The sequence below is a fragment of the Archocentrus centrarchus genome, chromosome 13, assembly GCF_007364275.1.
Source record: "Archocentrus centrarchus isolate MPI-CPG fArcCen1 chromosome 13, fArcCen1, whole genome shotgun sequence".
NCBI classification, from domain to species: domain Eukaryota; kingdom Metazoa; phylum Chordata; class Actinopteri; order Cichliformes; family Cichlidae; genus Archocentrus; species Archocentrus centrarchus.
The window spans coordinates 23,873,411-23,887,807 of record NC_044358.1 but is presented as its reverse complement, the minus strand read 5'-3'; the positions used below and the strand labels follow the sequence as shown (position 1 = coordinate 23,887,807).

The window sequence follows — 14,397 nt, the reverse complement described above, 5'->3', positions numbered from 1 at the left end:
TCAAGCTTTAGCTGTCAGACAGATGGCCTCACATATGACTCTTGAATACTTTGGTATACAGAGGGGTTCATGGTCGACTCAATGACTGCAAGGTGCCCATGTGCTATGTCTGTAAAACAAGTCCAAATCATCACCGTGCTCACAGTTGGGATGAGGTGTTTTTGCTGATATGCTGTGTTTGGTTTTCTCCAAACAAGGTGCTGTGCATTATGGCCAAACATCTCTATTTGAGTCTTATCTGTCTAAAGGACATTGCTCCAGAAGTCTTGTGGGTTGTTCAGATGCAACTAAACTGTGCTGCCATGTTCCTTTTAGAGAGAAAAGGCTTTCTCCAGGCAACCTTTCCAAACAAGCCATTTTTATTTGGGTTTTTTTCTAATTGTACTGTCATGAACTTTAACATTTAACATGCTAACTGAGGCCTGAGCATTGCTTGGTGCTTACTGGATATTTTCTCTAAAGAGAAATGTAAAATTCTGGTTCTGAACTTAGTGGAAATGAAACTGGGTTTAATCTTCTCCTCTAATTCGACTATTATAAAACACATTAAGAGCAGCTACCAATCATGAAAGCTTTTATAGGTGCTTTAACTCTGTCCCCCTTGGACACCTACTTGTTTCTCTTTTCTGAATTGAGCAGTTTCTGTCATGTTTCAGGCCTGCTTCCACAACAATATGACTGAGTGTGCATCAGAAGTTACTGAGGGTGATCTTTATTGATATATCCTGAGGTGTCAAAACTCATCATTAAGGACAGGGGAGTTCATCAATGTCGCCTTCATGGGGGAAAGAGTTAAAAAAGAAATGACAGAAAAAGCTGATTTAGCCATAAGCAGAGAAATTGCGGCACAGACTTACAGCTGAGAAATAGTGATGAACCCCTGGAGTCATTCTTGATAACATGATATTCAAACCAAACAAAGCACAACAAATTAACAGCTACATAAACAAATGCAGGCAAACACACAGGCGTGCATTTCCCTCAAGAGATTAGTGGGAGAAAGGAAGATTGTGAGGGAGGGCAGGGGACAGAAAGAGCTCACCTTTCCTCATAATGACTTTGCTCACCTGTTCATCCCCTCACCTGGGGCAGGGAGATCACTTGCCCCCCCTCATCCCTCATCCATCACCCACCACCCTCCACCTCTCAGAGATGGCCAGATAAAGCGAGCCTTTCAGTTGAAAAAGCACGAAGGTTGCCACAGAGTGTCCCGGCTCTCTCTCCCCTGCAGCCCAGCCCGCCCTGCGGCCCGGCCCTGAAACTGATCCAGGTAAGGCTTTCTGATAGAGAACTTTCTCACACTCATACCTGGCAGTCATCTCACTACCACCACAACCCCCCCCCCCCCCACACACACACACACACACACGCACACACACACACCCTGGTGTACAGGAGGAGAGAGAAAAAAATACCACATAGGAAAACTTTGACACATGCCGTATGCATACAGCACACACACGAAAACTCACACAAAAGCAAACTATACACAGATAAGGGAAGATAATTGGCTCTGGGACACAGAGTCTCACAGGTAAATGGACTGATACTAATCAAGAATAAGAAACTTAAACCAAAGCTGTGTAACATTCCTCTGTCTGTGTGTGCGTGTGTGTCTGTGTGTGTGTTCTTGCATTGTCGCACGGACATAAAACTGTTTTCAGTCACAGTTCAGGGAGAATAACCAAGTCCCCATTATGTAATTCAATTAATTTCAGTATGAAGGGTTATTTTTCAGGTTTAGGATAAGTCTCCAGGAAATGAATGTAAGTCAACGTTTCATCCTCTGAAGTGATGGAAATGTAGCTGTGCACATTAGGAGTGTGTGTGTGTCAAACTGTGTGTTTCTGAAGCCTCACCTGGGGGTTTGTGCTACATAACAAACATTATTACAACACAATATGATTATGGCTTAGAAGCGCGAGGCCTTTCGCTGCCATTTCTGTAATACTTTCATTATGAGAAACAAGTCGAGCATGCTGGGAGCGATCAAAGACAAAGAAAGGGTAGAAGCAAATACTGCAGGAGCATTTCTCTCAGTGAAAGAAACAAACAAAACCTCTTAAATCCCCAGGAAAATTCTGGATGACTTTTAGATGTCCTTGCCAAGTCATTTTGAATGGATTCTCTCCGCTCTAGTTTCACTGATAAACAAGCATTAATTGCTAGAATAAAGTACAGGAAAGAAGCAGCTAACGAGCACCCAAATGGACTAATGGATTTTTAGAAAATGGGTTGATGGAAGGAGATAAGAGGTATGCCTAATTACTGTATTTGTGTTACACTGTGATTAAACCTCCTCACACTCCTGTCAGTTTGAGTCACATGGCACCTGGAGACCCCAGTTTTTCTTTTAATCCAGCAGCTGCCCTCCCCCACCAACTCCAACACAGCTAATACTTGAAAGGCATTTACTTAAATTTTACCTAAAAAAAAATTCATCATGTATGATATTAGTGATCCACTGAAAATAATTGCTAAGTGATTAAATGATCAATGGTTCCAGCTGTAATACAGCACAAACTATTAGTCAACACTGTCACCACTTTCTCCGCTTCACCTGGAGGTACACGCCTCCTGTTAGAGAAATGGGGCGAGGGCAGTATGCAGATGGTATCCAGATTCCACAATCCTGTTGGTTTAGAATGATTCTGATTTGCCAGCATACGCATGATGATAAGGACAAAATAGGAAGGTGTGCACTTTTCATAAATCTGATGATAATCTTGCTTGTAGACTTTTTCATGTACATATTAGTAAATGAGGGCCATGCTCATGCTGGAAAATGAAGCTATTGTTAATCAGATGCTTTCCAGATGGTATTGAATGGTGGGTCAAAATGTGACGGTACTTTTCCGTGTTCATAAGTTCACCATTTTTGATAAGATCTCCAATACCACTGGCTGAAATGCAGCCCCAAACCATGACAGAGCCTCCACTGTTTCACAGTTGGCTGTAGACACTCATGATCGTAACTTTGAAAGACACAATCGACTGAAATATTAAATTTTTTAAGAGGCCTCTGTGAGCACACTAAGTTTGTGGAGTTTTTTTTTTTTTTTTTTTAGCGTTTTGGCGCATTATTGGGGGAAAAAATCATGAATAAATGAGGATAGATGGAGCACTAGAGGAGGAAGAAAGAAGGTAGACTGAATAATCAATTGACTGCTCTCACCTACTGTTGTGCTAATCACAGATTAATTGTTCTGCTCTTTAATGGGGACACAAGGCACAAGACACAAGTTGTTCAATATGAACTAAAGAAATCTCCAGAAAGAGCAAAAATTGTAATATAAGAACAGAAAGTTTTTAAGATGTGGAGGAAAAGGGAAAAGTAATATTACACAGCACAGTGGAGCTTTGGGCTTTGTTTAGCAGGTTTAATGTTTAGGCCTTTTGCATTCACCTTGGTTTAGTCCAGGGACTCTCAAACTTTGAATGACAGAGTGCCATTTATGATATATTAAATTATGGTGACAACAGTGGAAATTGTCATTTTTGCACTGACAATTACCAACATTATCACCACACTAATAGCCACTAGACTAATGGCTAGTGTGGTGGCCATTAGTGTAGTGATGATGTTGGTAGTGGCTGTTACATTTTGACACCAGCTTAATGGTAAATGGGCTGCATTCATTTCATGCTTTTCTAGTTTTTTCCCCCCTACTCTTACTGATCACCCAAAGTGCTTTACCAGCTGCATTTCTCAGGGATTTATTCTGGAATGAATACCAGAAAATATGAGTTGACGCTGAAAAAAATATTCCCCTCGTTTGGTGTTATTATGACAAAACTGTGGCTAAAGGGCACCAGTTTAGCTCACAGATTGAGCAGGAGACCATATGCTGCAAGGCTAAATGCAGCAGCCTGGGTTCAACTCTGACCTGAGTCCCTTTGCTGTGTGTCTTCCTTCCAGCGTTATCTCCCCATTTTCCTGTCTCCTCTTCTCTATACTGTCTAATAAAGGCAAAAACCTGTGGGTAAATGTAATCATTCCTTGCAGACTACAAAAGGTTACCAAGTGCTACCACTGGAATGAAAGACAGAACTTTAAGAATATACTAAATACAAGAAGTGGCCAAGGCTGCTGGTAAATGGTCTTATACTGTAGCACTCTTCAACTCTGAGGACATCTTACTAAAAGTCACACAGCACTTTATTCTATGCCTTTACACACTTTCGATCACACGGATACATCGAGGGCAATCTGGGGTCTTAGGTTTGCACGTTTATTGGTCATAAACCAAAGATCACAAATCACCAAATACGGCCAAAGCTGCAAATCATGGGGACCAAGAATATCTGTATCAAATACTTTTAAATATTTTTCCTTTCATTCTTTTAATAATCCTTTAACAGCTTAGGCCAGGTCTGTTTAGATAGGTCCTGACTCCACCAGCCAGCTTGGAAGCCACCTGTCTGAACACTAGCCAGTATAAGATACAAGATGTATCAAATATCCATTTTTTTCACCATAAAGATTAGTTTTATTTCATGAACAAAACCACAAATACTGTGCTCCCCATACATAAAGCACTGTGTAATACAGTAGTAGAAAATATGTTGTGGTTACTGCGATGCAAAAGCGTGTGAGTCTGAATCTCTGAGTGTCATCGTTATTCCACTCTAGCCTCAGTTTGAGTGCATTGTTGTCCACTTGAAGCTTAGCCTGTTCCCTTGGTAACCATACTGCTAACCAGCACTGCCCCTGTACTTACCGGCCAGGCGTACAGGAAGGGAATGACAATGTGTCCGTTGCTCCCATCCTCACCTCCTCCCCTCTCATGTCCTCTGTGGCGAAGCGTCTGGGAGTTTCCACCCAGGATCCCTGTGCTGCCTGTACCAAAGGTGCAGGCTCCAGTTGGAGCAACCCGGACCTGATACTCCTTGAGGCAAGCCTGGAAGAAAGTGTCACATTGGTCTGTGGGAGAGCAGCGCTGTCCTCCGCTTGCCTGGACATCGCAGCATTCTTCTGTTTGCAGGTGTCCGTGTGGGTTCTGAAAGTGGCGGATCTGAAGCTCAAACATCCCAACTGCGCACACACCCTGAGTCCAGAGAGAGGAGAGAGGAGAGAGGACAGTGAAGGAGAGAATTACATTAATGTATTAATGTACCAAACTTGCACAGTTACAGTCTATTCTCACTCAGTGTAATGAAGGAAGATCACCAGAAATGACAGGTGATTTACACTTGCAGGTCATTTTAGGTTGTGTAAAAATGCAGGTCATTGCAGTGTACTCCTTAAAGTTCTGCACCCTGCACGGGCATTAAAAAAAATGTCTCAGTAGGGGAGGAAGTGAAAGAAAGTAATTAGAAATGTTATGAGAAAAGTTATGAGAGGTGTGAATTTTACCTTTTTATCTTTGATGAAATGGAGTGTTTAAATTTTAGTCAGTATGATGTTAGAAACCAATTAATCTTGAAAATGGACCACAACACTTTCCAGAAAGATAGAGACTAGCCTATTATGAGATGTCACATTAGAGACCTTATAAGAAAGAGACAGGGCAATAAAAGGAACCTTAATTGAAATCAGTGAGAGAATTCTGCCTCAGCAAAGATGGTGGCAGAAGTTTAACTTCCAGGGGAAAGAAAAAGCTTATTTCAGGGGAAAGTCAGTAAACCTTTACATGCTACTGTTAAAATTTTACTGGTGAGTCTATATATGCAGTTTTAAGTCTCAGTGACAATGATTTAAGATAGACAATGCTTCAATATGACTGCCGAATGAACACACTGAGGTGTTTGACAATGTCTGCCAAGTGGTGAGATCTGCTTTGAAAAAAACTAAGACTGTAGGTACGCATGAGACATGTTTCTACCCAGCAGAAAGGCTGATTGCAGGATAAAAACTCTCCTGAGTTCAGCAAGTTTGAATTGCTCTACATTCACATTATTTTTAGTAAAAAATATTTCTTTAGCTTTTCCTGTGGCATCTGAGAAAATCCATATTTATGTATTTTTTCGGAATTTGCCAGAGAAAACCGAACACATTAGTCACGTGCCCTTTCGTGTACAACAGCTAGAGGTTGCTTAATTTTAAGACATAGGTATTGGTCATGAAAACATGCCTGCACAACATTTTAGCAGGAAAAAATCTCATTCTCAGCAACATTTTTAATGTGAAAGTTATGTTATTCCATAGATGTATAACTTTAATAGAAAAGCAAAAAACATCTTTCTAACCGTCAGTCACTTGTGCTCAATGTATGCATTTTGTTTACAGATATTTAATAGGTTAGATATGAATTTATATGATAAAGGTCCACTAACTAAAACACCATATGCAGATAAAATTAAAAAAATAAATAAACAAACAAAAGTGTGTGAGGAAACTTTGAGAGCAGACTATCATGTTTCCTGTAATGTACTGTCTCATTGCCTCTGGGAATCAGCAGCGGCCTGCATGTCTCCTCTGTATCATCTGTTTATCAGTATGTTACAAGACAACAGTGTTCAAAAAGCAAGCAAGAGAGAGAGAGAGAGAGAGAAGGAAAAAAAGAAATGGGGACATAACTTTGATTCCCATAACTCTGTTTGACCTCTAGTGAAAGGAAAAACAGACGTTTCCATTTACAACCTCAAAAGAGTCCAAAGACAATATGTAAAATGCTGAATTTAAAAAAAAAAAAAAGCTGAAACTAAGAAAAAAATTAGGGTGACCAAAATGAAGAAAAGTTGTGTAATGATGAGAAAAATAACAACGCTTCATTTCACAGAAAATCAGGCAAAGTAGTAACATGATTGGGTATAAAACGAGCCTCAACGGGAGGCTGAGTCTTTCAGAAGTAAAGCTGGGGAGTGGTCAAAAAATTCACTGCTTTGTTAAAGACTGGCAAACAATGCAGGCAAACAATTAACCATAACACTTCTCAGTGTGAAATTGTAAAGACTTTTGGATTTCAAGGTCTATGGTTCATAAAATTGTTTGGGTTTTTTTTTTTCTTTTTTTTAAGTGGCCTGGGAGCTTGAGGGTCTTGCACAGTATCTTAGCTGTTCCTAGGACTACACTCTTCTGGACAGAGATCTCAGTTGACGTTCCTGGAATCTGCTGGTGCCACTCTCCCAGCTTGGGAGTCACTGCCCCGAGTGTTCCGATTACCACAGGGACCACTGTTACCTTCACCGTCCACATCCTCTCTAGCTCTTCTCTCAGCCCTTGGCATTTCTTGAGCTTCTCATGCTCCGTTGTCTTGATGTTGCCATCGTTTCGTATTGCTACGTCTATAACTACAGTTTCCTTCCTCTTCTTGTCCACTACTATGTCCAGTTGCTTAGCCATTACCAGTTTGTCTGTCTGTATCTGGAAGTCCCACAGGATCTACCACCTGTGGGGGCGTATACCATTTTGACCTCAGGACTTCCAGGTCATACTCAGCACAGATGTTCCTGTATACTATGCCAGCCACTTGGTTATGGTGTTCCATGTATGCCCTGCATGCAAGTATCTTGCACCCTGCTGTTATGTGCTGGATTGTCTCAGGGGCAACTTTGCACAGCCTGCACCTGGGGTCTTGCCTTGTGTGGTAGACCTCAGCTAACTCTTCAGTGCTTGCCTTACTCTTTGGAGGTACTTGGCAGTTACAGCTTTCCTAGCCACCTCTTCATGGTTCCCATTTGCCTGTGGGATTCCAAGGTACTTCTAGCTATCCTCACTGTCTACAATGTTGCCTTCTGGTAATGCAGTCCCCTCAGTTCTGACCTACATTCCCTCTCTTTGTTACCATCCAAATACACTTCTCCAGTCCATTCCAATGTCATTGCTGTAGAGCCTATTGGTGTGGATCAATGAATTGATATCTCATTCACTCCTAGCATACAGCTTGATGTCATCCATGTAGAGGAGGTGGCTGATGTTTGCTGCATTCCGTATTCTGTATCTGTAGCCAGTCTTGTTAATGATCTGGCTGACGGGGTTCAGGCCTATGCAGAACAGGAATGGGGACAGAGTACCTCCTTTCTAAGGCCTCAGGTACTGGCAATTTGTCATACTCCTTAGGCACCCCTTTCTTCATCACACCTTTCTGCAGCTCTGATAGCTGGCTAACTTCCCTCCATGCTGCCTTGATCTGAGCCTCTAGCAGTCTTTTCCATGGAGGATCCTGCTCTTATAACCAAGCATCTCAAGGATCACTGTTGCCACGGTATAGATCAATTGATGATTGGTTGCAGTGATGGTCAAAGTAGGGATTGTGCGTAGTGCTGCATTTGCATCTTCTAGTAGACTTTCAGAGGGTACTTCACATAGTCTTAATTTTGTAAATCCAAGATACGTATGCTGTACAGCATTCCCTGCTTTATACTTCTTTTGTACTCTGATAATGATTATAATTTGCAAAATGAACATCACATAATATTAAATAAGACTAGAAACTAGTGACTAAGACAATGAACCCAACAGGAAAATGTTTGCAGAGGTCATACACTGTGTGCAGAATTATTAGGCAAATGAGTATTTTGACCACATCATCCTTTTTATACATGTTGTCCTACTCCAAGCTGTATAGGCTTGAAAGCCAACTACCAATTAAGTGATCACCGAACAATCAAGCGTTTCATGGCAAATAGCCAACAGGGTCGCAAGAAGCGTGTTGGAAAAAAAAAGGCGCAAAATAACTGCCCGTGAATGGAGGAAAATCAAGCGTGAAGCTCCCAAGATGCCATTAGCCACCAGTTTGGCCATATTTCAGAGCTGCAACGTTACTGGAGTATCAAAAAGCACAAGGTGTGCAATACTCAGGGACATGGCCAAGGTAAGGAAGGCTGAAAAACAACCACCTTTGAACAAGAAACATAAGATAAAACGTCAAGACTGGGCCAAGAAATATCTTAAGACTGATTTTTCTAAGGTTTTATGGACTGATGAAACGAGAGTGACTCTTGATGGGCCAGATGGATGGGCCCGAGGCTGGATCAGTAAAGGGCCGGGAGCTCCACTCCGAATCAGACGCCAGCAAGGTGGAGGTGGGGTAATGGTATGGGCTGGTATCATCAAAGATGAACTTGTGGGGCCTTTTTGGGTTGAGGATGGAGTGAAACTCAACTCCCAGACCTACTGCCAGTTCCTGGAAGACACCTTCTTCAAGCAGTGGTACAGGAAGAAGTCAGTAACGTTCAAGAAAAACATGATTTTCATGCAGGACAATGCTCCATCACATGCATCCAAATACTCCACAGCGTGGCTGGCCAGTAAAGGTCTAAAAGAAGAAAAAATAATGACATGGCCCCCTTGTTCACCTAATCTGAACCCCATAGAGAACCTGTGGTCCCTCATAAAATGTGAGATCTACAGGGAGGGAAAACAGTACAGTACCTCTCTGAACAGTGTCTGGTAGGCTGTGGTGGCTGCTGCACGCAATGTTGATCGCAAACAGATCAAGCAACTGACAGAATCTATGGATGGAAGGCTTTTGAGTGTCATCGTAAAGAAAGGTGGCTATATTGGTCACTGATTTGTTTTTGGTTTTGTTTTTGAATGTCTGAAATGTTTATTTCTAAATTTTCTGTTGTTATATTGGTTTACCTGGTGAAAATAAACAAGTGAGATGGGTACATATTTGGTTTTTATTCAGTTGCCTAATAATTCTGCACAGTAATAGTTACCTGCACAAACAGATATCCTCCTAAGATAGCCAAATATAAAAAACCCCACCCCAACTTCCAGAAATATTAAGCTTTGAGATTTATGAGTCTTTTGGGTTGATTGAGAACATAGTTGTTCAGTAATAAAAAGACTCCTATCAAATACAACTTGCCTAATAATTCTGCACACAGTGTATATCAAGGGAGCCAATGGGTCGTTTTCTATGCAAGCAGCCACACTCGCCCCCTGTTGGACATTGTAAACAATGCAGGTTTTTCATACTCAGAGAGTACACGCATCTTTCATATACAGTCTATGTTCAAACTACAGAAATTGAGGCACTCAGCTCTCAGATGCTTACACTGTGCTGTTAAAGAAAGAAATGATCACTCTGTCCTATTGCATTCTGTTTTTATTTACATTTTACACAGCATGCAAACTTTTTGGAGAACAGGGATGTAAATTACTGAGCGATAAACCTCCACTCCTGCCATCTAATCTTCTTTTTATCTTTGAACTTCCCTGTCTTTGCCTCTTGTCTTTCTTTCTCTCTTTAGTCTTCCTGTGTGTCTCGACCACTCCCTTCTTATTTCTCACTTCCCCTTCCCAAGGGGCTAGGACACTGGGATCCTGCCCCCCCCCCCCCTTCTCCACTTTACTTGTTTCACTATCTGCGAACAAGCTTTAACACTCCTGTCATTTCTCTTTCTGCAGTCATCGGCCATTTTCTACATTGTTGACATCCTCACTTTTATATGTCCCCTTTTCTTTTCTCTGTGTTCCCTCCTTGTTTAGGGCTGGGTTAAGGGGACACACACACAAACCACACAGCCTCTCTCCTCACACACTCTAGACTTAACAAGACCCCCTGAGAGTCTCAGAGCACCAGGGTCAGGTATGTGCGTGCATGCATGCATGCATTTGTGTGTGTGTGTGTGTGTGTGTGTGTGTGTGTGTGTGTGTGTGTGTGTGTGTGTGTGTGTGTGTGTGTGTGTGTGTGTGTGTACACTCCTCTCTGTGGTTTTGGCTTCTTCCAACAACAACAACCACAAAAATAAAGCCACCGTTATATCAATTTGTCCTTAAATCCTCACTGATGAATAAATCAGAATAATTCATGGCCATTTTGGATTTCTTTCTCAAACCTTGAACTGGTGACACCTCATTATAACCAAGAATCTGAGTCATGTATCCCCAGAGGTGTGGTGCATTCAATCATGGACAGAAATTACCAAGACCAACAAACTCTCATATGTCTGCTGCCTTAGCCGGGCTGCTAGGCACTGAGCCACAGTCTCAGTCGCCCCATTGTTACTGGTTTTGTGTCCCTCGCTTGCACCCTATCCCAGAGCTGAAAGGGGTTGAGAGGGTGAGATGGGAGGGGTCGCAGGGTAAGGGTGGTGGTGGAGGGAGGTGGGGTGAACTTGTCTACATCAAAAGGCTTATGGAGATACAGTGGCGCTCATCACTCTGCATCCTCCTTTCTTCCTCTCCTCCACTCGCTGCCCAAGCCATTCCCTGCATACCAGCATTTCAGCGCTCAGTGAGAGAGGGAGAGAGAGAGAGAGACAAGCCAAAGCTCAGACCATCTCTGAAACAGAGCTTCACCAATTAAAGGCTCTTTGCAGGTAAAACTCAGAATCCTCTCTAACGTCTGACATTCAAGGCTCAGAAAATGATGTGTGTTAACTTTTCTAAGTGGTTCAGACTGTCATAGAGTAGTCCACCTGTCGGAGAACAGGAGCACAATGTTAAAAAGAAGGTTCAGAACCCCTAAAACCCAACAGTTAAGCTTATTTTTGTAATTCAGTCTGGATATGTCAGCTGTGATTCATATTAGCACCACAATCAAACTGCACAAAGTAAGTAAACCAATAAAAATATAATTGATTAAAATGCATTGGATTTATGTATGGAATATGTATGTTCAAACTGACTTCACAGAGCACACTGTGAACTGTTTAATTTAAATTTTCTTTGTACCAAATCATAAGGCCAATGCATTTCTTGGAAAGGCATGATTGATTTCAAAGCATATTTCTATGGCACTTTAAATGCCACTGTGAAGCTACAACTGATATTTTATGAACTGATTATTTAATGAGCCTAACATTTTTGACAACCATCTTCATAACAAACATTCAATGACTAATTTCCTTGTCTTATAATATTGTGATATCAAAATAAAGGTTTTAAAGATGAATGGCATTGTGTGAGAGGTATTTTAACTTCAGTCACACTGAAACTCTATCTGGGTGGTTGCTTCAAACATTGTGTAGATGCTAAATTTTCATGTGTTTGTGTTAATGTTGAAATTCTCTTTTAACTAAGTCACTTTATAAACTGCAGTTTGCTCAGTCTTCAAGCAGAAATATTTCAGGGAATACAGTTCAGAAACATCATATGCTAAATTGTGGTCTAATCTAATTTTAAGCACTTCAGTATGAAAATAAGATCCCAATTCTGCAAAACACGAATGCATTGCATGCTGCGGTGTGGGCTTTGGACAACAGACTACACAAAGGGACTGCTGGAGTGTCAAAAAGCCTCATTTATGAACTGCAGGTTGAGACATCCCCCATCCTCTGCATTATAAATGGGCACCAGCAGATGCAAAGGATCTTGAGTGAGTGCTTCACACTGCAGTGCAGTCAGAGGAGAATGGAGAGAGCAGGGTGTGTTGTTCCTCAGCTGTGAAAGGGTTGCAGAGGTACACAGAGAGGCACGCAGAGCTGCCTGAATGTTCAACATTCACACGCCCCGGAGTTTGTTCGGCCGTGGCCCCGGGCTCCACACACACCCAGGACACAGATGCTGTATGTGAGCGCAGTGTTTAGAAAAAATATGCACACACATGTGTGTGCACACACACATGCTTCTGAGCACCGCTGGGCCTGGCCTTGCTGTCACACATCATACACATCCTGACAAGACTAGCAGCTGCCTGACGGCTCACAGGGGGAAAAGGGAAAAAACATGTTGTATATTCGTGCTTTCATGCCAAAAACACAAATGGAATAAAACGTAGAGCTTTCATACTGCCAGAAATAAACCCCATGTTACAAGCATGTTCTCAGAAGCATTTTTACAGGTTATTGCATTAATTACTGAACTTTGCAGTTGTACAAAAGAAACCGTGCATACATGCAGCCATGAAGACAGAGGGGCTAAGAGGCTAAGAATTACAACTAATATTTCAAATGGGCAATGCAGCAGCAGATGATGGAGATGCTGTTACTCCTGTACTGATCCATCAATGAGGAAAATGCCTTAACAGGGGTGTGGTGGGCAATTAAGGTGTTATTTATGCTCCAGTAATCACCGAGGATTTACCAAATTAAAGTAAAAGGAATTAAGAGTCCTTACTTAGCACAAAAAATACTAAATAAATCGCATTTATCGACTACATATCACTACTGTGATTGAGTTGTGTTCTTATGACATGTCTTTGTTTGGCAAACAGTGGCACACTGACTCTTTTATTATTGTAGATATATATAGATATATGATTTTGCTATCCGTTGCAGACACGTATTTTTGTTCTGATATTTGCATCCCATGCTTCTAAAATTGGATTACAGTCGTTCTCTGTTGCGTGGGATAATACACCAGTGGGCTGAAACAACAGGTGGGCACAGCGCCATGCAGGAGCAGAATGAGGGCAGCACAAAGGGGAAAGGGACACTGTGTGTGGACTTCATTATTGAGTATTTTCACTCAGCTTTCATTTAAAATCCAGTTTGAACCACAGTTGCGAGTATGCGTCGGGCGTATAAGTGCATGCTGCCCGAAATAGCACTTAATCGGTGGCTTACCTGCGGTTGTACCGTGAGCGCGACGAGAAAAATCAGAGTCCGCTGCAGGTGGAAGTGTCCCTGGTGTCGCCCAGCCCTCATGTCTGGCTTCCTGTTGATCTTTTCACCTTTGCTTCTCAGATTCTTCCGAGTTACCCCGTGCGCCCGTGAGCTCTCCATCCCTGCATCAAGGGACTGGGGACCGTGCTATGCGCTTTGGTGGCGGCGGTGCCCACCCTCCTCCTCCCTTCCAGTGTCCTCCGTCCGCCCAGCTCTCCTCCTCTCCGGTCTTAAACCCTGAAACTCCCGCAAAGCCACTTCATCGCGTCCAGAAGGAAGAAACCATAACTCTGTCTCAGCTCGGCTCTCTCCCCAATCAATCCACTCCCACACGCTCGCGCGCACACCTGGTCTCCCCTTGCTGCTCTGACCAAGGTAGGTTTCCTTTGGAAATGACACATGCACACAATCGCACACTTCTCATAAACACACTCCCCTTGCGCTGTATTCCTCCCACCACCACCTGCCTTAAGAGGCTTTACAGGTCCAATCTGCCGGCTCACTTGACTTGAACTCTCATCCCAATTAGCTGGTACTCTCTCTTCATCTCCTGTCTCTCTCAAAGCTTAATCCACGCTCAGAGATAATATAAATAAAAAATCCTATTCATCCTATTTCATGATGAGTGTGTGACCAAAGTTGCTTCTCTCCGGCGGAATGATTTCACTTTGCGCTCATCTCATTGGAGCGGCTGGCTGGTCATTTGTAAACCCGATACGAAGCCTGGCGGCGATAGAGTCACTGTGGGAAACAATGAGGGGGAGAGAGAGAGCATGAGGGTGTGTCCTGAGGCGGGGAATATCCGTCTTTCACTCCTTGTTCGGATGGTTCCCAGCGCGCACGGTGCTCTTATCCCTTTCTCTCCCTCTATACACTCTGAGCAACCTGTAGCCCAACCCAAACTTTTTTAAATGTCACATTTACGCGTGGGATTATCCTGAATGCTTTTCGCATCTC

General features: G+C 42.5%; 1 protein-coding gene across 1 annotated transcript in view; it reads right to left on the bottom strand.

Moving 5' to 3' along the window:
• LOC115790474 (protein jagged-1b-like) overlaps positions 1–14,146 on the bottom strand; it is a 64,579-nt gene extending 50,433 nt beyond the window's left edge. The window contains 2 exon segments of the mRNA XM_030744281.1: positions 4,722–5,048; positions 13,402–14,146. Of these exon segments, the coding sequence (XP_030600141.1) occupies positions 4,722–5,048; positions 13,402–13,560 (486 nt within the window). The 5' untranslated portion in view covers positions 13,561–14,146.
• Positions 14,147–14,397: the final 251 nt, after the last annotated feature.